Below are 26,924 nucleotides of genomic sequence, written 5' to 3'. Positions count from 1 at the left end.
ATATGTTTCTTCCATAAACTAAGTCCTGTTATAATATTAAATCAGTATAATACCAATTTACAATATGACAAAACAAAGCACAAATTCACAAATGTCGCAAATGCCCGGACAGTCCTGGCAAATTCAAATTTCACTAATTCATTATCCAGAATGAACAACTCCTATTGCTTATGATAATTCAGCACAATAAAAACTTTGGTGTTGTTTTACCTGGGTAGAATTTCCTCTGAAATTATTATTAGATAAGGAAAATTAAAACTTTGCTCTTCATCATGATTTTTTTTTATGCTCAGAAATTCAATTTGAGAGGACTGGAATATAAAAGCAAGGATGTAATGCTAATGCTTTACAAGACATTGATGAGACCTCACTTGGAGTATTGTGAGCAGTTTTGGACCCCCATCTAAGAAAGGATGTGGTGGGGTTGGAGAGGGTTCAAAGGAGATTCACAAGAATGATCCCAGGAATGAAAGTGTTATTGCATCAGAAGTGGGGCTCTCACTGAAACATATTAAATATTGAAAGACCCAGATAGAGTGGATATGGAAAAGATATTTCCTGTAGTGAGGGAGTCTAAGACCAGAGGCCACAGCCTTAGAATAGAGGGACATCCATTTAGAACAAAGATGAGGAAAAATTTCTTCAGTCAGAGGGTGTTAAATCTGGGGAACTCATTGCCACAAACATATGTGGAGGCCAAGTCATTGGATATTTTTAAGGCAGAGGTTGACAGGTTCTTGATTAGTAAGGGTGTCAAATGATACAGGAGAATGGAGTTGAAAGGGATAGTAAATCAACATTAATGGAATGGTGGAGCAGACACAATTGGCCAAATAGCTCATTTCTGTTCACGTCTTACAAAGATATTATTAAAAAAATTGATTCTCACAAAGGTAATACTGACAATCATGATGGCGCGTCAGCTGTTAAGCAAAGCAAATAAGAGCTGTACTATTGCTTTAGGTCTGATGAAATATTAACTCTGTTGTTTCTCTTTCTACAGATGTTACTTAACCTGCTAGGTGTTTTCAGAATTTTCTGCTGGAAATTTTCAGATTTCTAACAACTGCAGGTTTATCCATCTGCAAAATGTATACCTCACCTAACTGAAAAGCAAAAATTGGCAATACAGCTCTCAGATTCTCCTTTACCATTCAAATTGGATCAAGTCATCCCTTCTACATTACCTCCATTTTCTATCACTGCCACTACAAGCCTACTTCCCAAGTGCGTGAAAATCTATCAGTTTTGAATATTCTGAACAACCGAGGATCACTTGGATAGGGAATTCCAAAGATCCATAACCTCAAAGAGGGTCACTCTCCTAAATTCAGTCTTAAAAGTCCTCTGTATTTAAATATTTAAGCCCATTACCCCTACTGGCACACAGACCACTAGCAACAGCTCGCCAGTTGTTGTCATTGCTGCTGTTGTTGCTGTTTCAAAAATGGGATGCGGTTGCTAGCCCCATGCTCAAATCTTCTTTTGCAGCCAGGCTTGTAACAGTCCATAGCTAAGTTCTATAGTTAAATCCAAAGGCTATAAAGCCATATTTCTACACTCTTCAGTAAAAATTCTTTTCAACCTTTGTTACACCAACACATCGGTCACTCTTAAGAGCTTATAACATCAAACAGTACAGCATGGGAATAGACCCTTTGGCCCACAATATCCATGTTGACTATGATGCCAAATTAATACTTGCTGTCTGCACATTATCTATATTCATGTGCCTAAGTAAAAGCCATGACTATATCTATTTTTACCATTCCCCAGCAACACATTTAATGCACCCTCAATTTGGTGTTAAAAAAACTTACCCCTTTCACATTACAGCTATGGCATGTAGTAATTCATATTTCTGTCCTGGAATTCTGATTGAAAAGATTCCGACTCTACCTATTGCTCTCACTATTGCACAAACTTCTATCAGATCTCCTTCAACACTCCAGAGGAAACAATCCAAATTAGTCCAGCCTCTTAGAGCTAATACCCTCTAATCCAGGCAGAATCCTTATAGACCTCTTCTGTACTTTCTCCAAAACTGCCACATCCTTCCTGTAATAGGGTGACCAAAACTGCAAATGAAATTTTTCCTTTCAATCTTCTAAAAAATGTAAAGATTCAAAACATGATCAAGATATTCTTCCCTCATTTTCAACACACATACATATGAAGTTTATGCACATTATTATTGTAACATAACCAACCTCTCTCAAACTAAAACCTGAGAGCATCACAAAGTGGCTTCAAACACCCAATAACATTTAAAATCTACTTGGATGCTATGCATCAAGAGATCAACATAGTTAAGCTTGCTTCTAGGGACAGAATCAAACAAATGTCACCCCGTTGAAACTTTGGATTCCACATACAATCAAAATAGTAATTATAGGTCCCACCTGAATATCTGCCACAGCTATTAAGATTTCATGAAGAACATTCAGATTCTCCTGAACTAATTTAGTATAAATAGATTAGCTGGCTGAAAATGAAAACTGCAGACTGCACTTAACAACTTAACAGACAAAATTAAAACATTTAAGGGTGGGGGGAGATGTTGGGAGGATGGAAGAGCAAATTAAGCAGAACACAGCAAACTAGTATTTTATGAAATAATAATAAAAGAATTATTGCTTTGGTTGGGCTTAAGAGTTTTTAATGATAGACCATAATAGTAAGCCCATTTTTCAGTTTGAAACAAAATTTCAAACTAAGATATACATGATTGGTTCCATTTATCACATGAAGCACACAACCTTGAATCAAGGTTGTTTCAAATTCTTCTCCCACCCCAAGAAATATTAAATCTTAAAGTTATTTAATTCAACTATTACAGTTACAAGTATTTTTAACAACTGCCAGGAATCACAAGTACCAAAGAAACAATGGGATTAATTTAAAATGAAACATCACAAAAACAATGTTGATCACAGAATAGAAAGTGAACAGATTACAAGTTTCAAGGACTATGCAATGAAATGGTACCTTAGAGGAAATTCCATGCTCCTTGCCATTACTCCCACTATGAAAGACTCGCCTGTCATTCAGATCAAGCCTGTCAGTTTCCCCTTTTGGTGTTGATGTTATTGAAGAGCCCTGTGCTGTATTTCCTAGCTTGTCCTCAATGCGGGGCCGAACTCTCAGACTACGAGATGCCTCCTTTATCAAACAGTTTAGTTAAGACATTTATGATTAAAATGCTAATGAAACCCAAAACAAACAGCTTTTAAACAAATTCTGCTCTATCTTTAATGTGCGGATAATTTTGAGGATAATTTTGAGGATAACATTCACAACAATGTCTCAAAACTTAAAACCCAGTACCTAATATTTTCTATCTGTATAAATGGAAGTTTACCTTACAAAAGCAGCTTTTGTAATCAAACTTTTATTTGTACTATCATCAACTTACCGTTGCATCTGATGCTTCAGACTGAACATCTAAGTTTAGGGAAGTGCTATCAGCGACAGAACCAGATCCGACAGCAGAGTCAGTTGTGCCAACTTCATCCTCCTCATTCTCTTGAGCCTGAAATAGTTTTAGCGAAGAAAAATATCAGGAGTCCAAACCTTATTATAATCAAATTTGTCTTTTAAAAGTACATTTAATATGTAAAATACTCCAGTTGTAATATAGCAAAGAAAATCAAAATATCTATGAATAAGAACATTAGATATTTAATTTAGAAAAGATCAATTCAACACTACCTTGCAGTTTCATTGGTGGAATTAAAATCTAATATTTTAGCATCAGTATCACAACAAATAATCTCTGATATATATCTAAAACATAAATTAATGTTTAGCTTAAAATGTTCCCTTGCCTGATCTACAGATACTGGTATAATATTCCATTGTTTCTACAATCTACTAAATCAAGAAATGTTTTAATCCCTCTCTCCACTCAATGTCAGCATTAAATTTGTCACTTACCCTGTATTTCAAACAAATTATTTCATAATTATCGAAGTATCCCTTGAACCCCTATAGTCCTAATGCTCCCGTGGAAATATGACCAGCAGTAAAAACTGCCTTTGTTCCTCAAGCTTCACATACCTGACAAATTTCTATGAATTTCAAACCTGTTCAATAACAATTTAACCCAAGCTAAATCTTGCACTGTCACTATAATGATACACAAATCATGATTTCCCCTTTACTTGTATATTCTGACTCCATTTATCAGATTCAATAATTTGAGACAATGGTGTAGGATTTATTTACAAACAATTTTCAGTAACTTCCAATTGGAGTGTGGCTCAGTTCAGCCATTCACTCAACCATTTGTAAATCACAAATTACGAATTTGAAGAATTTAGCTAGAATTCGATAGGCTATGCACTCAAATGCAAAAGCAGCAAACACAAATTACCTCCACAATTATAAACTATAAACACAGAAGACTATTTGGTCCTTGGTGAGATATCAGAGAAGTGAATTGCTTCATACTTAGTTTGGTTCAACAAGAGAAATATAGATACAAGAAACAGAAAAACTATGTATGCCCTGCTCTGGATTTTATGGTAAATGAAATCAAATTGAATACTCAAATCTGGAAGACCACAAATAAAATAATTAAGTGGTGGTTCCAAAAACATACCAGCATTTTTTGTAAAAATTTCATGTATGACTTTTCCTGTTCTTTTAAGTGATCGATCAGGTGAGTCAAACGCTCAACGTTAGCAGATCTTTCATTTTTCTCCATAAGGTCATCCCGCATGCATCGAGCCTTGTTGATGTAATCCCGAATCTGGATAAGTCTGCTCACAACCTATTGTTAATACAAATATGGGAACCACTTTCTGTATAATTTGTTTTACTGTGGATTCAGTATAGCATGTACACATTTAGATGCATTTCCATATCAGAAATATTTTAGCTGCCTTACCTAGTGTCAGCAAGAGTGGCAAAGACCAAAAAAAACTCAAATTAATCAGAACTACTATGAACACAGGTACCCCAAACCGACAACAACCCAACTCTGGACTCTCTAGCTGGAGGAAACAACAATCCTTCTGCATAAAAACTATTCTGTATAAAAAAAACTCTGCAAAGGAATGAACATCACCAATAGTCTGTCCTGGTCTAACCATGTTGATATGGTGGCTAAGAAAACTCAGAAGCGCATTTACTTCTTCAGGCAGCTAAAGAAAAAGGCATGTTCCCTTGACGATCACCTTTTTTTTAAATCGATGTACCATAAAAAGTATCCTATCCTGAGGCATCACAACTTGGCATGGCAACTATACTGCCCATGACTGCAAGGAACTGCAGAAAGCTGAAGATATAGTTCAGCACATCATGGCAATCAGCCTCCCTTCCATGGCTCTGTCTGCACTTCACGTTGCCTTGGTAAATTGGCTGGCATAATCAAAGAGCCCACTCGCCCCAGATACTATCTTCTAGCCCCGACATTGGGCAGAAGATACACAGGCCTGACAATAGAAGTGATTGAACAAAAATACTTAAGAATATACTTCTACACATCTTCCACAACCTCAGGATCTCCTGAGCATACCAGAACAAATTAACTAGTTTCAATTTGTGATCACTGTTGTATGAAAATATTGCAGCTACATTACAAATTGCACTAATCAACAAACTGACCAGAGAACCATTTTTTAGTGATTGAGATAACAACTGAACAGGATATCTGTAGACTCCTGCATTTTGTTACTGGGTGCCTAATGACATGTTATTGACTTGTCAACTAGAACCATACAATTTAGTGCTGAACCTTTACATCAGCTAAGATGGCATGCTCAAACCACAACTTTCTATCTCAAAGACAAAACAAAATTCTCAAATGTGGAATTCCATGGTATATCATTTCTGACCCAAAAAATTAACAATTTGAAGCTTGGGATAAGTGGATCCTGTTCAAAAATACAAACATTAATTTTGTTCTGGAACAGTGGTTCCTGAACTTTTTTTATACCCTAGAGCATTGCCATTAACCCAGGGGTCCATGGACACCAGGTTGAAAACCCCTGTACTAGAATCTTCAGAAGATTCCAGAACAAAATTGATGTTCTATTTATATATTCAGTGGAAGGTTCTAGTTTGACACTAGAGTAGGCTGTATTGTTAAATGGTAATTTTCAAATGAGATACCAAACCAAAATCTACCTTCTCTCTCAATCCACAGCATGAATCTTAAGACAAGCATCAGTTATTCATGACGTCTCAACTAATATTTATCCCTCCACTAACACTAAAATAACTATCTGGTTTCACTTACTTGCCACTTGCTGTGTGCAAAATGGCTGCTACAATACTGTAGCATACATCAAAAACATGTTGTTAAGCTTATTTTGCTTCAAGACACCCAAAGGTAAAAAGTGGATAAAACAAGTGCATCACTGGGCCACAATTTACAAGTAGGCTGTAATTCCAGAAAAATACTTACAAAAAAGGTACAATATGTACTATTATTGGCAAGATTTTGTGTGATATTCAGCACTTCAAGGAAACCAGCAATATTCAACGGCTGAATATTGACTGATATAGTTGAGGAATTTAACTTTGAAAAACTGCAGAAAACAAATTTGGAGAGCTAAGGAAATTGAATGTTGTTATAGATTTCAAAAGTTTGTTTCTACATTTAATTGTGGCAAGTTGTTGTTCCTATCCACACCTTGTAGTGCATCGGATGGCAAACTTGCTGTTTCTTTAGCATTTGTCTGTTTTTATGAGGCTGAGTTGCTAGCTTGACACTCAACCCAGCACAGATGGAAAGTGTGCAAGAAGCCAGCGGATTTGAACCCAGGACCACTTGCCTCAAAGTCCGGTGTGGATGCCACTACACCACTGGCTGGCTAATTGTGGCAAGTAGAATCATTTTATACGCAACTTTAGAAATTCTTTCATGTGGTCACACTGTCAGGTATGTTTGAGATAGTTCATCTCAAACATACCTGACAAAAAATGCTGTTTAACTTAATTAAAAAATCATTCTTTCATATCAGTTAAATTACACCAAATTTTCACAGAAGAATATATTAGCAATGCTTTCAAATATCAGAATTTGCCTTGGTATGAAAATTGCTTTATGTACATTTTTCCACCTACAAACCATTAGGTATCATAATAAAACAAAAAATCCAGTTTCTCACCTGACTACATTCTATTTCAGATTCTCCTCTGATATCCCCAAGGAAGACTTGATCGCCTTGCAACGAATCTTTGCTTATTATAGATGCAAACAAATCTACTCCTGAAGTAACCAACTTGGTTTCTTGTCTTTGTGGATTTAAATCAGAATCCTTGCTTTTGTTGCTATTGATTTGCTGCTGAAGAAAGTTGAATGGCTTCCTATTTTCGACAGGTGGGCGTTTGTTGTTCGCAGCCATGGCTCTGCCATGAGAGTCACTCCCAATGCTCCTCTAATCAAACATCACAGTGTTTAGTAGCAAGAATATCCATGTATTATTGTACTCAGATCACCACATTTAGAAAAGTAACAACCCATTGTTTTGATCAATTAATTTCCTGGATAATTTACAAGGCAAGAAGATAACAGCTTGCAAATTCTTAGTACCTCCCCAGTTAAGAAATAATTAACACTTTTGTGTTAATTATTCTACAAGACATTCTACAAGAGGTGGGACAAAGTTTACAAATTAGTATCTTCCCTTTTCTAATCTGATACTGTGTTTAAGGACAAGCACAAACACACTAAAATGGAATGCTAGCCTACAAAATTAGATAAAAGGAGTAAAAATTATTTTACAACTATTTAACCTCTTTGTTACTCTGCATGAGAGCAGCTCTGGGTAATTGGACACTAATCCATTTTGGTAAGTTAAGACTTACAGTAAATGCCAGAGCATTGGAGCACATCGCAGATCCAGAAGTACATACCCCACTGAATGTGGTTACACGGGTAAAATGAGTAGTCAAGAAAATATTTGACACACTTGCCTTCATTGGTCAGAGCATTTAGTACAAGAGTACAACTGTACAAGACTTTGGCGAGACTGTACAGAGATTGCATTGATCACCCAGCTATAGGAAGGATGTCATTAAGCTAGAAAGGCTCCAGAAGAGATTCACAAGGATGTTTGTCTGGAAGGGATGAGTTGTTTGTAATGACTGGATAGGCTAGGGCATTTTCCTGGTGGAACACAGGACACTGACACTGAGGAGATGATCTTCTAGAATCATGAGGGTGCAAATAAAGTAAAAGGTCACTGTCTTTTTCTCACATAGGGCAGGGAAGTCTAAAATTAGAAGGCATACATTTAAGGGAGAGACATTTGAAGGGACCCAAGGGGCAACTTTTCCACACAGTGGATGGTGGGTATATGGAATAAGTTGCCAAACGAAGTGATAGAGGCAAATAAAAATACAATGTTCAAAAGAATTTGGACCAGCATGTGCATAAGAAAGATTTATGTGCCAAATGCAAGCAACTAGGACTAGCTCAGGTAGGAAACTTGGTTGGCATGGATGAGTTGGGTCTGATTCTCTATATAACTCCATGACTTGCTTGGACGTCTATATAACAAATTCATACAAATTAACCTTAAGGTACAAGAGCTAAATTCTTGGAGAGGTCAAACAAACTAGTTATAAACTATATCCAATTGTAGGAGATGTGCTCTTGGACTATTTCAAAATTGCAGTCAAGCCTTTCAGAAGTAGTTAGAAAAAACCTTTATACAGAGGCAGCATCTGAACTGCCTTTAACCAAGTGGCAAATGATGATGTTTTAATTAATATCCTATATTTGTTAACAAAAATGTACTAAATGTTATTAAGGAATACAGACAATAGATAATAGGTGCAGAAGTAGACTATTTGGCCCTTCGAGCCTGCACCGTCATTTTGAGATCATGGCTGATCAACTACTATCAATACCCGGTTCCTGCCTTGTCCCCATATCCCTTGATTCCCCTATCCATAAGATACCTATCTAGCTCCTTCTTGAAAGCATCCAAAGAATTGGCCTCCACTACATTCCGAGGCAGTGCATTCCAGACCCCCACAACTCTCTGGGAGAAGAATTTTTTCCTTAACTCTGTCCTAAATGACCTACCCCTTATTCTCAAACCATGCCCTCTGGTACTGGACTCTTCCAGCATCTGGAACATATTTCCTGCCTCTATCTTGTCCAATCCCTTAATAATCTTATCTGTTGCAATCAGATCCCCTCTCAATCTCCTTAATTCCGGTGTGTACAAGCCCAGTCTCTCTAACCTCTATGCGTAAGACAGTCCAGACATCCCAGGAATTAACCTCGTGAATCTACGCTGCACTTCCTCTGTAGCCAGGATGTCCTTCCTTAACCCTGAAGACCAAAACTGTACACAATACTCCAGGTGTGGTCTCACCAGGGCTCTGTACAAATGCAAGAGGATTTCCTTGCTCTTGTACTCAATTCCCTTTGTAATAAAAGCCAACATTCCATTAGCCTTCTTCACTGCCTGCTGCACTTGCTCATTCACCTTCAGTGACTGATGAACAAGGACTCCTAGATCTCTTTGTATTTCTCCCTTACCTAACTCTACACTGTTCAGATAATAATCTGCCTTCCTGTTCTTACTCCCAAAGTGGATAACCTCACATTTATTTACATTAAACGCCATCTGCCAAGTACCTGCCCACTCACCCAGCCTATCCAAGTCACCCTGAATTCTCCTAACATCCTCATCACATGTCACACTGCCACCCAGCTTAGTATCATCAGCAAATTTGCTGATGTTATTTTCAATGCCTTCATCCAAATCGTTGACATAAATGGTAAGCAGCTGTGGTCCCAATACCGAGCCCTGTGGCACCCCACTAGTCACCACCTGCCATTTCAAGAAACACCCATTCACCGCTACCCTTTGCTTTCTATCAGCCAACTAGTTTTCTATCCATGTCAATGTCTTCCCCCCGATGCCCTGAGCTTTGATTTTACCCACCAATCTCCTATGTGGGACCTTATCAAATGCCTTCTGAAAATCGAGGTACACTACATCCACTGGATCTCCCCCATCTAACTTCCTGGTTACATCCTCGAAAAACTCCAACAGATTAGTCAAGCATGATTTACCCTTGGTAAATCCATGCTGGCTCGGCCTAATCCTATCTCTGCTATCTAGATATGCCACTATTTCATCTTTAATAATGGACTCTAGCATCTTCCCCACCACCGATGTCAGGCTGACAGGTCGATAGTTCTCTGTTTTCTCCCTCCCTCCTTTCTTAAAAAGTGGGATAACATTCGCCATTCTCCAATCCTCAGGAACTGATCCTGAATCTAAGGAACATTGGAAAATGATTACCAATGCATCTGCAATTTCCAGGGCCACCTCCTTTAGTACCCTAGGATACAGACCATCTGGACCTGGGGATTTGTCAGCCTTCAGTCCCATCAGTCTTCTCATCACCGTTTCCTTCCAAATGTCAATCTGTTTCATTTCCTCTGATTACCTTATGTCCTTGGCCCATCCATACATCTGGGAGATTGCTTGTGTCTTCCTTAGTGAAAACAGATCTAAAGTACTCATTAAATTCTTCTGCCATTTCTCTGTTTCCCATAACAATTTCACCCAATTCATTCTTCAAGGGCCCAACATTGTTCTTAACTATCTTCTTTCTCTTCACATACCTAAAAAAGCTTTTGCTAACTTCCTTTATATTCCTGGCTAGCTTGCATTCGTACCTCATTTTTTCTCCCCGTATTGTCTTTTTAGTTAAGTTTTGTTGTTCCTTAAAAACTTCCCAATCATCTGTCCTCCCACTCACCTTAGCTCTGTCATATTTCCCTTTTTTTTAATGCTATGCAATCTCTGACTTCCTTTGTCAACCACTGTAGCCCCTTTCCCCCCTTTGAATCCTTCCTTCTCTGGGGGATGAACTGATTTTGCACCTTGTGCATTATTCCCAAGAATACCTGCCATTGCTGTTCCACTGTCTTTTCTGCTAGGCTATCCGTCCAGTCAACTTTGGCCAGCTCCTCCCTCATGGCTCCATAGTTTCCCCTGTTCATCTGCAACACTGACACCTCCGAGCTGCCCTTATCCTTATCAAATTGCAGATAAAAACTTATCGTATTATGAACACTACCTCCTAATGGCTCCTTTACTGCGAGATCGATTACCAAATCCTGTTAATTACATAACACTAAATCCAGAATAGTCTTGTCCCTGGTCAGCTCTCGTACAAGCTGTTCCAAGAATGCATCCCGTAGGCACTCTACAAACTCCCTATCGTGTGGTCCAGCACCAACCTGATTCTCCCAGTTCACCTGCATGTTGAAATCCCCCATAACTACTGCGACATTACCTTTGCCACATGCCAATGTTAACTCCCTATTCAACTTGCACCCAATATCCATGCTACTGTTTGGTGGCCTGTAGGCAACACCCATTTGGGTCCTTTTGCCCTTACTGTTCCTCAGTTCTATCCACACCGACTCTACTTCTCCTGACCCTATGTCCCCCCTTGTAAAGGACTGAATCTCATTCCTCACCAACAGGCCACCCCACCCCCCTCTGCCCACATTTCTGTCCCTACGATAGCACATATACCCTTGTACATTCATTTCCCAGGTCTGATCTCCCTGCAGCCATGTCTCCGTTATCCCAACAACATTATAGTTACCCATTCGCACCTGGGCTTCAAGCTCATCTGCCTTATTTCTGACACTTCATGCATTCAGATATAGAATTTTTAACCCATTTCTCCTCTCTCTGTTTGAATCGCTGCCTATTGTGCTTAACCCAGCTCCCCGAACTCCCATCGGGCTATACGCCCCCTAGAATTTTGTTGTCCTTCCTAAATTTACTTATTCTTTCAACACATTTAACTCCATGTTCCATCAGACCATCCCTCTGTACATGTGTCCTCCTTATCACTTGTTCCGCCTCACCTTTCTCTACTACACACTTAATATTCCGGAACCGTATAGTCCCCACCTGTCCTTTATTCTTCCTCTCACAATCCTCTCTCACATTCTGGATCCCCGCCCCCTGCAAATTTAATTTAACCCCCCCCCCCCCCAAGAAGCACTAGCAAACTTCCCTGCAAGAATGTTAGTACCGCTCCAGTTCAGGTGTAAACCGTCCCTTCAGAACAGATCCCACCTTCCCTGGAACAAAGCCCAATTATCTACAAACCTAAAGCCCTCCCTCCTGCACCATCCTCTCAGCCACGTATTAATCTTTATAATCCTGCTGTTCCTTGCCTCATTCGCACGTGGCACAGGTAGCAATCCTGAGGTTGTTACCCTGGAGGTCCTGCTCTTCAGCTTTGCACCTAACTCCCTACGCAGGACCCCCTCACTCATCCTACCCACGTCATTGGTCCCTACATGGACCACAACATCTGGATTCTTGCCCTCCCTCTCGAGAATAACCTGCACCTGATCTGAGATGTCTTGGACCCCAGCACCAGGGAAGCAACATACCATCCGAGACTCCCGATCTTCCCCACAAAATCTCCTATCCGCCCCCCTGACTATAGAATCCCCTATCAAAACTGCTCTCTTCTCTTTACTCCTCCCCTTCCTAGTAGAGGGTCCAACCTTAGTGCCAGAAACAGGACCACTTCAGCTTGTTCCTGGTAGGTCATCCCCACCAACATAGGGAGAAGCTGCAAATGGAGTCTGGATACACAATTTCAGACGAATAGCCTGCTCTGGTCCTTATTAACGTAATAACACTAGTTTTCTTAAAAAGGTGCAAAACTCCTTCATACTTTTCAGTTATAGACATTTGTTAAGACTGACAATTTATACTCAAAATGCCTCGTTCATAGTTAAGTAAATATTTCTTGTTAAATGGAACACTTAACACCTGGACAACATTGCTCTAACCACAGCAATATAACAATCATATTTTACCTGTGTCCTGTAAGTACACTTCTTTCACTGTAGCAAAAATGCAAGATGAGCAAATACAGCATTTCCATACAGCAATAAATACACAATCAAGAGACATTCTGTGATATGAATGGCAATAGACTGAAATCCTTTAATACCTATTTTTTCAGACCCAAACTTCTAAAAAAGTTTTAATTTGTTATAAGAGGTTATGGTTTTAATTTTGTTATAAGAAACAATTCAGTCAACAAATAAAGGAATGCCTAAAATTTATTTTAGCATTGCAGATACGTCTGCATCCCAGGGTCAGCTATAGAGAGTTCCCGGCAAGTTCGGCATGAAGGTTGCTGTCTGCCCTGGGCCTTGATGAAAAGAGCAAGAACCATGCAGCTCACAGAATGGGGAGAAAGCAGAAAGAACCTCTTGCTGGATATGGAGCAGGAGAGAGGAGTTGAGCTGGAAGTCAGCAGCAGATGGGCAGTGACTTGGCCACTACCGCTGTTCTGCCAACTGGACAGCGTAGTGGTTAAGGGTCAAAACTCTCCTTGAAGGTTGGGCACCATCTAACGACATCTGTTACTGGCCAAAGACTACAGTTACCTCATCAGGTAACTGTAGAGAGCACCTAGGTGCATGAGATTGTACCACAACTAAGACTCACATTCCAAAGATGTGTTAATTGCTGCACAACACCAATTTAAAAAATTATAAACTACTCTACATAAATATATCATTCACAGTGTGACTGTTAAAGGTTATAAAAAAAAATAGGCAACTTACATTTCTTAAGCATTTTTCTCAGATGGGCTGAAGTTCAGCAGAAAGCACAAGAATTTAATTTAATCAGTTTCACTCATTTCTTGTGGTTCTGGAATTTTGTAAGGTTTCCCCATAAAGGCCAGTATTTACAGTGATTGCTTTCTAAATGTAAAGTACATGTATGTCTTCATTATACCTTGAATTTTCAAATTAAAAACTACTGCCTTACCTCATCCAAGTCACTGCAGTTTATACGTTGTTTTACCCTCTCAAGTTCTGCAGAGTCTGGAACAGAGAAACGATAAGCATGCTTTGTGGGAGGGTAACTCTTGGGTATTTTAGTTCTTCGACGCCCAACACCTGGGGAGGATTCAGGAGAGATGTCATTTGTAAGTCGACTCTCACTTCCTGCACTTAATCTTTTCTTGTTCTTCTCAGATGACTTGTTAGCCTTCTTGTACTGAAGACTCCAATCCTGCAAAAAGAGTACAAAAGTTTAATGTTGGTTGATAATGATTTTTAAGTCAGTTACATAATCTATAATGCCTGGCAAGATGGTGCATATTAGCACTTTCCTGTTGAATACTCTTGGTAGTACTTACATTTGACTCTCAATGTGCTTAAAGACACACTTGCTGCAATTCTCCCATAAAACAATTAAACTCCAAGATGAAGCAAACTGTGCAGGTTAAGTGTAAAGTGCTTGAAGCCTTCAGCTAAGTGCAGAGCCCAGGAACAGAGCTGGAGGTAAATGCACTGCTAGGGCACATAAGTTCAAAAAGTGCTGATGATTGCACTGAAACTACCTGGCACAATCCTATCAGGTTTCATAAATTTGGACACATTACCTTGAAAATTTGAGTACAGTAAAACTCCAATGACCCACTACCCAACTATTCAGAAATACCACTTGTTCAACATCTGGCTGACCAAGTAATGTTCACTGCATTCCTTTTCTACTTACCTGGATACCAGTTCTGTGCTCCCCTTTGAGCTACTTTGTTTATTGGTATATCTATCAACACTGTGTAACATCTAAAAAGAAAATTAACAATTGCTAAGGTATTAATAGAAATAACATTTCACCATGAACAACATCTGACAAGTCTGGGACCACCAAAACCCCATACCATCAGAGCACTGAAGCATCTTTGCAGTTGCAATACCCATTCTAAAAATGTCACTCAGGCATTCACAGAAATTCACTGACTCATAGACTGATGAATACAGAAGGACCACTAAACAATACTTGCTATAAACAAAAGTGAAGAAAAATTCCCAAAATGGATGCAAGAAAGTGTCAGTCCATGAGCCAGTCATCATTAAGTGATCAGAGGTGGAAAAGTTCTTAAATTCCTTAGCTTATCATATCAGAGAACCTGTCCTGGGACCAGACTTTAAGTGACATTACAAGGAAGGCATACCAACGTCTCTACTTTCTTAGAAGTTTGCACAGATGCAGCATGTCACCTAGAGCTTTGAAAGACTTCTACAGATTCACAGCAGAGAATATCCTGACTGGTTGCATCATGGTTTGGTACGGAAACACCAAAGCCCAAGAATGGAAAAGCCTTTGAAGAGTGGTGGATACAGTCCAGTCCATCACAAGAAAAGCCCTCCCCACCACTGAGCACATTTACAAGCAGACTTGCCACAAGAAAGCACCATCCATCATCAGGGACCTCCACAACCCAGGCCATGCTCTCTTCTCACTGCAGCCATCAAGGAAATACAAAAGCCTTAGCTTCCATTCACCAAGTTCAGGAAGTTATTACCCTACAACCATCAGTCTCCTGAACCTACATGGATAAGCTCAATCACCTCAACTCTGAACTGATTTCAAAACCTATGAACTCAGTCAAGGACTCTACAACTCAAGTTCTCAGTAGTTATTGTTTATTATTAGTTTTTTGTATTTGCACAGATTGTCTTTTATACATTGATAGATTGCCAGTCTTTATTACTGTTTTGATTGTATTTCTTTGTTCTACTGTAATTGCCTGCAAGAAAATGAACCTCAGGGTAGTTGTGGCTATCCCTCGAGGTCGAGGATGATGGTCTTCGTTCCATTGATCTATTACAGAGCGAAGATGCCTGTGCGTGTATTTGTTTATCGTGTACTTGATGTTGTGCTCCAAGAAGCACACAATACTTCACAAATCAACCAACTGATTCCAATGACATGGAAACCACGACAATTGGAGCTGATGGATTTGTTGCAGCCTTCATCCACCTTCACAGCCACTGAGTTCAAAGTTCGTCCACCTGTTCTACCATTGAGGTCTTGATTGGATTGTTCTTTATCAGGGACCTCACCCTCGACCTTACCGCCATGGGTGACCCTACCAGGAACGTAGCTCCAAATAGCATCGCTCTCGGGATCTCAGGAGCATGCAAAGCTCTCCACCACGACAAGGTGACAATCCACATAATACTACCCAGGGTAGTATGTTGTGACATACACATACTTCAATAATAAGTTTACCTGGAACTTGTTTACTTTGTATAAAACACAAGACAGTGCGAACAGGTCAATGTTCTTGAATTGCAAGGCAACTCAGAATATTGGTTTAAAGAGATTGAAGCCTTTAACCAAACATATTAAGAATCTCTGAGAAATTAAAGCATGACTGTTACATCAGAAGTACAGAGACGAAAACAGCTTTTGCTAAAATCAGTAAAGGCAAACAAGATTCTAGATTAAGGAAAATAGTACAAGTCATATAAACTAGCAACTCTAAATACTGTTGACAAATTGTATCAGATTGCTGAAGGGGAACCAGTAGTTCTACTTTTTTTTAAAAAAAAAACAGACAGCAGTAAACTAGAAAATCAAGCCAAATGACGGCTTAGAATTTTATTCTGGGTCAATAATTCTTTGGCAGTGGCCAGACATTCTCCTCTACTTTTGAAATATGGTTCCTCTGGAGTACAACACCCACATCTACCACTATACAGTACATTTAACAGTAACTGGGAATACACAGGAGCCATGTGTATGCATGTGAAAAAAGGAGAACTTCATAATAAATTGTGCATTTCCCCATCCCGTCAGCCATCTATTACCTCATGCATGCAAGGGCTGGCAGTTTAGATTGTCCAATTAGACACCTCATTACTCAGAACAGAAGCAAGTCACCTTCTCCATCAAAGATCTGCCTAAGAGGAAGATAGTTAACAGGCCAGAACAAAGATTAATTTCTTAGAAATTTGCTCATATTTTATTGGCAAAAATAAATCTAATAATGATAAAATTACCAACCACGAGTAGATAGATTGAATAAAATCAATCTTCATGAATTTCTAAATGGCAAGGTGTATGATCAAAATTAAGAATTATTTTTCCAAAGATAAAAATTTTAAAAATGCAGTGCTTGATCTTCTCAAATGTGTAAATCTGTCACCTATTACTTTAGACATAAGAGATTCTGCAGATGCTGGAAATCCAGAGTACACACAAAATGCTGGTGGAACTCAGCAGGTCAGGTAGCATCAATGGAAAGGAATAGAGTACAACTTTAGCTCAGCTTTTCCTCTTCTCACAATCCAGGCCATATCTGCTTGGCACTCTTTAAAACTCTGCATTTCATTTCATTATGTTTTCACCCTTTCCAACTGCCTTCCTCATGCAGCTTTTAAGCTTATATATTCATTTCATCTCAAATTACATTAACATACCAAACTAATTAGTTCAATAAATCATCCTCATGATCCTTTCAGAAATATTTCTTTTGCCCTACCTACTCTACCCCACATCAGCCACTCTATAATTTAAAGAAAACTTAAAGGATCTTTTGTCTTGAAAAATTAACTTAATTTCACCTTCTGCAAACACCACCTGATTTGCTGAGCATTTCCAGCATTTACTAATTTTATTATAGGATTTTCAACTTCAGCACTTTTTTTTGTCTAAATCGGTCATTAGAAATAGCACCAATAAAACAAGAATTTGTTGTTAATACCTAAATGGATGAAGGGGGTAGAATGGGGAAAGAAGGGAATAAGCAAATACAAAAACCAGATTGTGAGACGCTCAGGATAGGAAAGGTCAAATGCAGTTCAATGCAGATTTTTTTTTCCACCTGTGCATTTCACTAGTTTCCCATGTCATGACTAATACTGTACCATCTAACTCAACATTTAAAACATCCCAGAGTTTTGCCAACTGGACTATTTCTTGTATACCCAAGCCATTTATACCTGCATAAACCAAAAAAAAAAGATCTCTGAAGAATAGACCGCCGTATAAAGAGAACCCCGAATCTTAAATTTAGACTGATGGAATATAAAGGTACAATGATCTCATATTCATTCAAAATCTTATTTAGCTGCTATTGGAATATTGTATATGGTCCAGGGCATCCATCACAGAAAAGATCATAAATTATTGCAAAGAATCACAGTTCAATAGCAGGAGCCAATTTAGAAAATCATCCACATGTTAGCACTCGTTTCTGCTATGCTGCCCTTTCCTCATAGCCAATTGCCCTTTCAACATAACTATCAAATTTGGTTTTGCCACCCTTTCAGGCAGTAGTTACATAAATGTTTATTATAGTTAGTTTTGCATACTCCCTCCATTTTCTGCATTTTTAGATGAATGTTTTAAAGGAAATGAACAAACTTCCTTTTGCTCCATCGTATGCTGTCACCTCTGGACCCAAATGCTCCTTATAAAAGTAAATTATCAATTTACATCTTATTTGGATTTAGTGCACTTTATTCTTGCTCGCAATGTAGAACAACTAGCAATAAGAGGACTACTTTATGAAACATTCCTCTTTAATTTGCAACAATATTGCCAGACTTCCTTTTATTTGTCATTTTGATTCTCCCTATTGCTCTTAATCTAACCACTCTGTCCTTAGTTTACAACACAGTTCTAATTAAATCTGAATCAGATTTAATATCACTGGTGCACGGGGTGAAATTTGTTGTTTTGCGGCAGCAACACATTGTAATACATAATAATAAAAAAATATAAAGAGGGGTGGGGGGGGAAGAGGGTGTGTATAATGACATGCATAACTTTTACAATGCTGTCAAAACCAACTACGGCCCAATAAATTGATGTGTTACTCCCCTGAAAACAGCAGATGGTCAAAGAATCAGAATACCATTCTGCTGAGGTAGGCTGAGCATTTTAACACCCTGCTTAATCAGGATTCTGACGCAGACCCCACCATCCTGGATGAACTGCCTGAACTTCCTCCCATCCACGATCTCAGTCTGCCACCAACTTTCCAGGAGATTCTATCAGCTGTCCATTCCCTTAAGAACAATAAGTCCCCTGGCACTGGCAATATCCCTGCCGAATTACTGAAGAACGGAGGGGTACATGTGTATGTGCACCTCTACCAGTACATCACCAAGGCCTGGATCGATTAGAACATCCCACAGCAATGGAGGAATGCAAACATGATTGTTATTTAGAAGAACAAGGCTGACAAGGCCATCTGCAGCAATAGTAGGGGCATATCACTCCTTTCTGCTGGAAAGGTCCTGGCTAAGGTGATGCTTCAAAGGCTCATCAGCAACATCGAGTCAATGCTGCCTGAATCGCAATGTGGATTTAGGAAGAACAGGAGCACAATCAACATGATCTTCACAGCCTGGCAGCTTCAGGAAAAATACCGGGAGCAACATCAAGACCTGTTTATGGCCTTTGTCGACCTCTCCATAGCATTCAACACTGTACAAAGACAGCTCTTACGGGATGTCCTCCTCAGGTTTGGCTGTCCCAATAAATTTGCTAACATCCTCCGCCAGTTCCATGATGGGATGACTGCTCAGGTGACCATAGAAGGACAAGAGTCCTTCCTTGTACACACAGGGGTGAGGCAGGGGTGTGTGCTAGCACCAGTGCTCTTTAACATCTTCTCTTTTGTTACCAAGCTTCTCCACAACAAGATTGAGGATAGCAGTGGTGTGGCAGTGAACATCAGATTAGGTGACAACCACTTTAACATCAGGAGGCTCCACACAACCACAAAACTCCATAAAGAACGGGTCCTGGAGCTGCAGTATGCAGATGACTGTGCTCTTGTAGCCCATACACCGGAGGATCTTCAGAGTGTCCTTGCTGTGGCGGAGAGAGCGTACAGCAGGATGGGGCTGACCGTCAATACCACCAAGACAGAAGTGGTTTGCCAATGAAGTACTCGTGTCCCACCCGCCCGACCTGCCTTCACTGTTGGTGATGAAAAGCTGTCAGTAGTGCCATCTTTCAAATATCTGGGGAGCGAGGATAGCGGCATTGACAATGACATCCAGAGCCGCATTAAACAGGCATCAGCTGCCTTCGGGAGACTTCAGAGCAGAGTCTTTCAAAACAGGAGCCTTCATCCCTCCACAAAGGTTGCTGTATACCAAGCAGTCTGCGACACCACCCTCCTTTATGGCTGTGAAGCTTGGGTAACCTACAGCTGTCACATCAAGACCTTGGAGCGCTTCTACATAAGCTGCCTTCAGTGCATCCTGGGAATTACTGGCATGAGCAGGTGCCTCACACTGAAATACTAGTAAAGACGAAATGCAGAAGTATAGAGGCCATGATCACCCAGCGTCAGCTGCAGTGGCTGGGGCACGTGATAAGGATGCCCCAGTGTCGGCTACCCTACAGAGTGTTATACGGCCAGCAACATCATGGTCGACGCTCAGCTGGAGGGCCGAAGGAGCGCTATAAGGATCAGATGAAGAATGCTTTAAGGAAGTGCAAGATCAGACCTGAGGACCTGGAGGATGTTGCTGCTGAGCGTATCACTTGGCGACAGCTGTGTAGGGACGGGGTTTGTATTCTGGAGATGGAAAGAACAACCAGAAGACAGCAGAAGAGAGCCAGGAGAAATACAGCCATGGTTGCCATCACTACCACTACTACTACCACATATACATGTCCCACCTGCAATAGTACTTGTGGGTCCAGGATAAGACTGTATAGTCATCAAAGTTCTCACTGTTAAAGGAGTGGATGTCATCATAGGATTCCGATGGACAACCGAAGAAGTGCAAGCGAGAGAGATAAAGAAAAGAAATAGTGATGTCGTGTTTATGGGTTCATTGTCCATTCAGAAATCTGATGAAGGATGGGAAGAAGCTGCTCCTGAAACTTTGAGTGTGTCTCTTCAGGATCCTGCATCTTCTGTTTAGATGATAATAATAATGGGAATAGGGCATGTCCCGTAAGATGGAGGGCCCTTAATGGTGAATACCGCCTTCTTGACGCATTGCCTTTTGAAACTGATGCCCATGGGAGCTGGCTGAGTTCAGTTTTCGGCAAAGCTGTGCAGCAACCCCTACATACAGTAATGCAATCAGTTAGAGTGTTCTTCATGGTACAACTATAGAAATTTGCAAGAGTCTTTGGTGACACACCAACTCTCCTTGAAATCCTGATGAAATTTAGCTGTTGTCATGCCTTCTTTGGAACTGCATCAATATGCTGGGTCCAGGATATATCTTAAGAGATGAGCACACCCAGGAACTTGAAACTGCTCACCCTTTCCACTGCCAATCCCTCGATGGGGACTGGCATGTGTTCTTTTGACATTTCCTTCCTAAAGTCCACAATAAACTAATTAGTCTTACTGATAACAACACACACAAAATGCTGGTGGAACACAGCAGGCCAGGCAGCATCTATAGGGAGAAGCGTTATCGACGTTTCGGGCCGAGACTCTTCGTCAGGACTAACCGAAAGGAAAGATAGTAAGAGATTTGAAAGTAGTGGGGGGAGGGGATGCCATCCCTGACATATTTAGTTGTTTGCCTGTTCTCCATCTCCCTCTGGTGTTCCCCCCACCCTTTCTTTCTCCCGAGGCCTCCCGTCCCATGATCCTTTCCCTTCTCCAGCTCTGTATCACCTTTGCCAATCACCTTTCCAGCTCTTAGCTTCATCCCACCCCCTCCAGTCTTCTCCTATCATTTCACATTTCCACCTCCCCCCACTACTTTCAAATCTCTTACTACCTTTCCTTTCGGTTAGCCCTGACGAAGGGTCTCGGCCCGAAACGTTGACAGAGCTTCTCCCTATAGATGCTGCCTGGCCTGCTGTGTTCCACCAGCATTTTGTGTGTGTTGTTGTTTGAATTTCCAGCATCTGCAGATTTCCTCATGTTTAATCTTACTGATGTTGAGTGCAAAGTTATTGTTGTCATACCACTCAACCAACTGATCAATCTCACTCCTATACACCTCCCTGTAACCATTTGAAATTCTACAAACAATAGTTGTGTCATTGCCAAATTTATAGATGGTGCTTCTGCTCTGCCAAGCCACACAGTTGTGGGTATAGACAGTAGAGCAGTGAGCTAAACATGCATCCTTGAGGTGTGCCAGTGTTGATTGTCAGCAAGGAGGATATGCTATTTCCAATCCACAAGTAAATCAAGTATTTGGAAATACAGATCAGTATTCCATAACAATCCAGTGAATTCATCAATGACCACAGTATCAGATAATGATTCAACTGTTCACATATTCACCTTCTGTAGAATCTACCTCTTTACTTGTCCCACAATCACCTGTTTGCCATGCACAATCATCCGAGCTATTTAACTCATCAACTATTTTACACTATCACAGACCTCCTATTCCTTCCGTCACTACTTTCTAAATATATGTTTTGGGTATTGGCTGTGGTTCCATTAATAACAGTTCCATCCAAATCCAACTAGGATACTTAAATACACACAAAAAACTACAACAGTGCCCTTCTCACTCCCAAGTGCTACCACAAGATTATATAATTTTTTTTCACAAAAAAATTAAAATCAAACCTGTCTACTTTTAATAATGTTTTTGGGATTAAAATGTATTTGTACAGGTATTTGTTTAAAAAGTGTAGAGAGATTTGGGCCCAAAGTAGGTAAATTGTCATCATGAATTTATTACCATGAAGTGTTTCGAGAGGTTCATCATGAGGCATATCAAGACCCTGCTGCCCCCCTCACTGGACCCACTGCAGTTTCTGTACAGTCCAAACCACTCAACAGGTGACAACATTGCCACCACCCTCCATTAACCCACCTGGACAAAAAAGACACGTTTGGATGCTGTTCATAGATTTCAGTTCAGCATTCAACACAATCATCCCTCAGAAACTGATTGGAAAGCTGAGCCTACTGGGACTGAACACCCCCCTCTGCAACTGGATCTTAGACTTCCTGGCTGGGAGACCTCAGTCAGTCCGGATCGGGAACAGCATTTCCAACACCATCACACTGAACACGGGGGCTCCCCAGGGTTGTGTGCTCGGTCCACTGCTGTTCACTCTGCTGACCCACAACTGTGCTGCAACACACAGCTCGAACCATATCATCAAGTTCGCCGATGACATGACCGTGGTGGGTCTCATCAGCAAGAATGACGAGTCAGCTTACAGAGAGGAGCTGCAGCAGCTAACAGACTGGTGCAGAGCCAACAACCTGTCACTTAATGTGAACAAAAGAGATGGCTGTTGACTTCAGGAAGGCAAGGAGCAACCACTCCCTGCTGATCATCGACGGCTCCTCGGTACAGCACCAGATTTCTTGGTGATCACCTGGCAGAGAATCTCACCTGGTCCCTCAACACCAACTCCACAGCAAAGAAAGCCCAGCAGCATCTCTGCTTTCTGCAAAGGCTGAGGAAAGCCCATCTCCCACTCCCCATCCTCATCCTCATCACATTCTACAGGGGTTGTATTGAGAGCATCCTGAGCAGCTGCATCACTGCCTGGTTCGGAAATTGCTCCATCTCGGATCGTAAGACCCTGCAGCGAATAGTGAGGTCAGCTGAAAAGATCATCGGGGTCTCTCTTCCAGCCATCACGGACATTTACACTACACGCTGCATCCGCAAAGCAAACAGCATTATTAAGGACCCCATGCACCCCTCATACAATCTCTTCTCCCTCCTGCCATCTGGGAAAAGGCTCCGAAGCATTCGGGCTCTCACAACCAGACTGTGTAACAGTTTCTTCCCCCAAGCTATCAGACTCCTCAATACCCAAAGCCTGGACTGACACCTTGCCCTATTGTCCTGTTTATTATTTATTGTGATGCCTGCACTATTTTTGTGCACTTTACGCAGTCCTGTATAGGTCTGTAGCACTTTACGTAGTCCTGTGTAGGTCTGTAGACTAGTGTAGCTTTCCGTGTGTTTTTTTTTACTTAGTTCAGTCTAGTTTTTGTACTGTGTCTTGTAACACCATGGTCCTGAAAAACATTATCTCATTTTTACTATGTACTTATGGTCAAAATGACAAATAAAAATAACTTGACTTGACTTAAATTGTATAAGTGTACATGATCAACATAAATGAAGTGACCTGGAAGGATATATTTCTTTGCTCCTTTCTTTTCTGGATCTCTCTATCTCCATCTTAGACCAACTAACCACTAATATCAACAAAAACACCTGGATATCCAAAGCTACCTCAGTAACACTTCATCCCATCCTGTCTCCCGTAAGGGCATCTTCCCTTTTTCTGATTGTCCACCTCCACTGCATCTGTTCACAATATAAGGCTTCCCCATCTAAGTCCTGATATGTCCTCCTCCTTCCAGAAACACAACTTCCCCTCTGCTATTGTTGGAGCTGTCACAAACATTTTCTCCACTTTTCACAAAACTGCTCTCTGTCACTCTCACCCCACTGAATTCCACAGGTAGCAGAACAGCGATACAGCTGAATTGGTCCTTTCAGGCCACTAACCTCCATATCCAGCAGGCAATCCTCTGCCCCTTCTACCAGATCAAATGGAATTCTCTCTTAATGACATCTTCTCCTTGCCTCCCCCTTTCTGTTTCTGTCCATTCCTCACAAAACATCTTCTAAAACCCACTCAGCCCTCCCCATCATCTGACAATTTCACTGCAACCACTGGAGGTGCTAAGCTTGCCCCTTCACTCCTCCCTATCATCCTGGGAATCTAAACCCTCCAGGCAAAGGTGAGATCCACAAGCAACTCCTCCAACTGCTCCACTGCATCTGGTGCTGACAATGTGGACTCTTCTACATGAGGAAGACCAGAGTGACTGCTTTTCTGAGCTCTGTTCGCAATGACAGTCAGAACTTTCCAATTGATTGTCATTTCAACTCCCCTTCCCATTCCCACATAGGCTTGCTGTCCTCAGCCTCCTCCACAACTCTGGTGAGACCAAATGTAAACTAAGAGAATTACACCAAGTCCTACTTGGATAATTTATCGACCAACTTTTGAAAAATTAAATGTTCCAATTTCAGGTAAACCATATCCAATGCATTATTTTCTAACTCCCACAAATCCACTCTAATTTTCTCCCTCAATATCAAAACTCATTAGCCTTCTCCACCAACTTCCATGTAACCATCTCTCACATACCTATCCAAGGGAGAAGAAACTTGTGTTTCTTCTCCCTTGGTCTCTCTTCCTTGATCCTCCCATACCCATTTCCACCTGTTACCTTCCAGCTTCTGCCTCAACTCTATCTTTGCCCACCTTATTGCATCTACATAACTTTCACCCACCAATTGTATCTGTTTCCATATAAAAACATATAACCATATAACAATTACAGCACAGAAACAGGCCATCTCTGCCCTTCTAGTCCATGCTGAACGCTTACTCTCACCTAGTCCCACTGGCCTGCACTCAGCCCATAACCCTCCATTCCCTTCCTGTCCATATACCTATCAACTTCTGTCTTACCCTGCTCTCAAATCTACATACTGAACATTTTCCTCCGACACCCCAGTCCTGATGCAGGGGTTTAACCCAAAGCATCTTCTATCCCCCTGCTTCCATAGATGCTACTGAACTTGGTTAAGTTCTTCCAACAGCTTACTTGTTGCTCCAGACTCCAACATCTGCAGTCTCTGGTTCCTATTTCCATACATTTCTATAATTCTATAAGTAGAATTCCTCAAAAGGTGTGCCAAGATTTTAAATAAAAACCAACTGATGAATACGGCAATTCCCCAGCATTGTCCCACCAATCATCACAGCACTCAGTGGTCAGGCATTACCCATGCTTTCAATAACTTAACTCGAATGAGATCTTACCCGATTATTTAACTGATCATCCAGACTTCCATTGTTCACAATATGATTGGCCAAGTCTTGATCTTCAGTACATTCCTCAAACATTGGAACACCACCAGTTGCCATCTTCAAATACTAAAGTCAAAAAGAGTTTAAAGGTTAAGCTGTTCTCGAAGACCACTATTTAATCTAATCACTTAACTAAAAATATCTAGAAATCAGGACACAATAGTTAGAGTAACATTCCCACACACTACAGTCTTTTTGTTGTGTAATTTTGATATTCGGGCAATGAATAATTTCAGACAGATGTAACACTTTATTGGGCAAAAAAGTATGTCAACAGTTACGCCTCAAGCTCTTAGACATTTTAGATGTTATCTTGGTTGCCATGCTGCTCAAATTACAACAGTAGTGAAGCAGTTCATGACTGCCCAGATAGCCCAGATTAGGGGGAAAACAATACAAAAAAAAACAAATATAAGTAAATATAATCTTTTCATTTAATGCAAAACAGCTGACGATGATTTACAGAAATCTGATGAAAAGCAATTGCTATATCTTTCAAATTTAACAGAACAAAAAATATTTTTAAAATTACATGAGAATTTCCAAATATCAAGTGATAATATTCCATTCAAGGGCTTGGACCTAATGATAGAATCCAAAGACCAAAATAAATCTGTGATTTCCCCTGAGTCGGGAAATAGGTTTTGCTTGTTCACTAAGTCGGTGAGCTCATGAGAGTTCGCCCAAAACCCGGCTGAAGTAAGGGTGGGAGATCTCAGCCGTCCCCGGGACGGGAGCCGAGTAGGACAGGGCAATCGAAAGCGACCCCCAGCTCCGCTAACCTTCACATCACCAACGCTGCTGGACACCCAGCTGAGGTCCAGGGCCGGGCCCTCCGCTCGGCTGGACTGCAGAAGCAGGAGTGCGAGTTATAAAGAGAAACGAGACTCACCTCAGCTCGGAGGAGACACCGCTGAGTGCGGCCGGACCGTGGGAAAGATGGCGCGGCGGCGGGACCGGGAACGGAATGGCCGTTCGCGCCCTTTCCCACACTCTCCCGCGGAGCTCTAAGCCCCCTCTCGAGCCGTTACTGAAACCATGGCGATGGCGCCGGAAGTTACGCACCGCAAGCCACAACAAACATGATCCCTCCGCCAGACCGGCTCATTCAGCGCGGGGCCCTCCGCCTATTCCTTCCGGGTCCTGGATCTTGCTCTCACCCGCGGGTGGTGGTAGTTTGGTGTCGGACTTCCATAATTATGGCGGTTTACCAGTAACTAAAGGCACAAGAGAATGCAACACACAAAGCGCTGGAGGAGCTCAGCGGATCAGACA

The 26,924-nt window shown here is 40.9% G+C and overlaps 1 protein-coding gene across 4 annotated transcripts in view; it reads right to left on the bottom strand.

Moving 5' to 3' along the window:
* The window catches only part of pcm1 (pericentriolar material 1), a 135,379-nt gene extending 108,673 nt beyond the window's left edge, over positions 1 to 26,706 (bottom strand). For 3 of the 4 annotated variants that reach the window (XM_059989291.1, XM_059989293.1, XM_059989292.1), the window contains exons 1-7: positions 26,542 to 26,706; positions 25,602 to 25,715; positions 13,806 to 14,051; positions 7,119 to 7,388; positions 4,604 to 4,774; positions 3,416 to 3,532; positions 2,989 to 3,162 (exon numbers count right to left, since the gene is read on the bottom strand). In XM_059989291.1, coding sequence (XP_059845274.1) covers positions 2,989 to 3,162; positions 3,416 to 3,532; positions 4,604 to 4,774; positions 7,119 to 7,388; positions 13,806 to 14,051; positions 25,602 to 25,706 — 1,083 coding nt within the window. In that variant the 5' untranslated portion in view covers positions 25,707 to 25,715; positions 26,542 to 26,706. The remainder of the gene's footprint in view (positions 1 to 2,988; positions 3,163 to 3,415; positions 3,533 to 4,603; positions 4,775 to 7,118; positions 7,389 to 13,805; positions 14,052 to 25,601; positions 25,716 to 26,541) is intronic. The other variant, XM_059989294.1, reaches the window with a different exon arrangement.
* Positions 26,707 to 26,924: the final 218 nt, after the last annotated feature.

Source organism: Hypanus sabinus, chromosome 14, assembly GCF_030144855.1.
Source record: "Hypanus sabinus isolate sHypSab1 chromosome 14, sHypSab1.hap1, whole genome shotgun sequence".
NCBI classification, from domain to species: domain Eukaryota; kingdom Metazoa; phylum Chordata; class Chondrichthyes; order Myliobatiformes; family Dasyatidae; genus Hypanus; species Hypanus sabinus.
The sequence above is the reverse complement of the archived record's forward strand: the minus strand, read 5'-3'. Positions and strand labels throughout refer to the sequence as shown.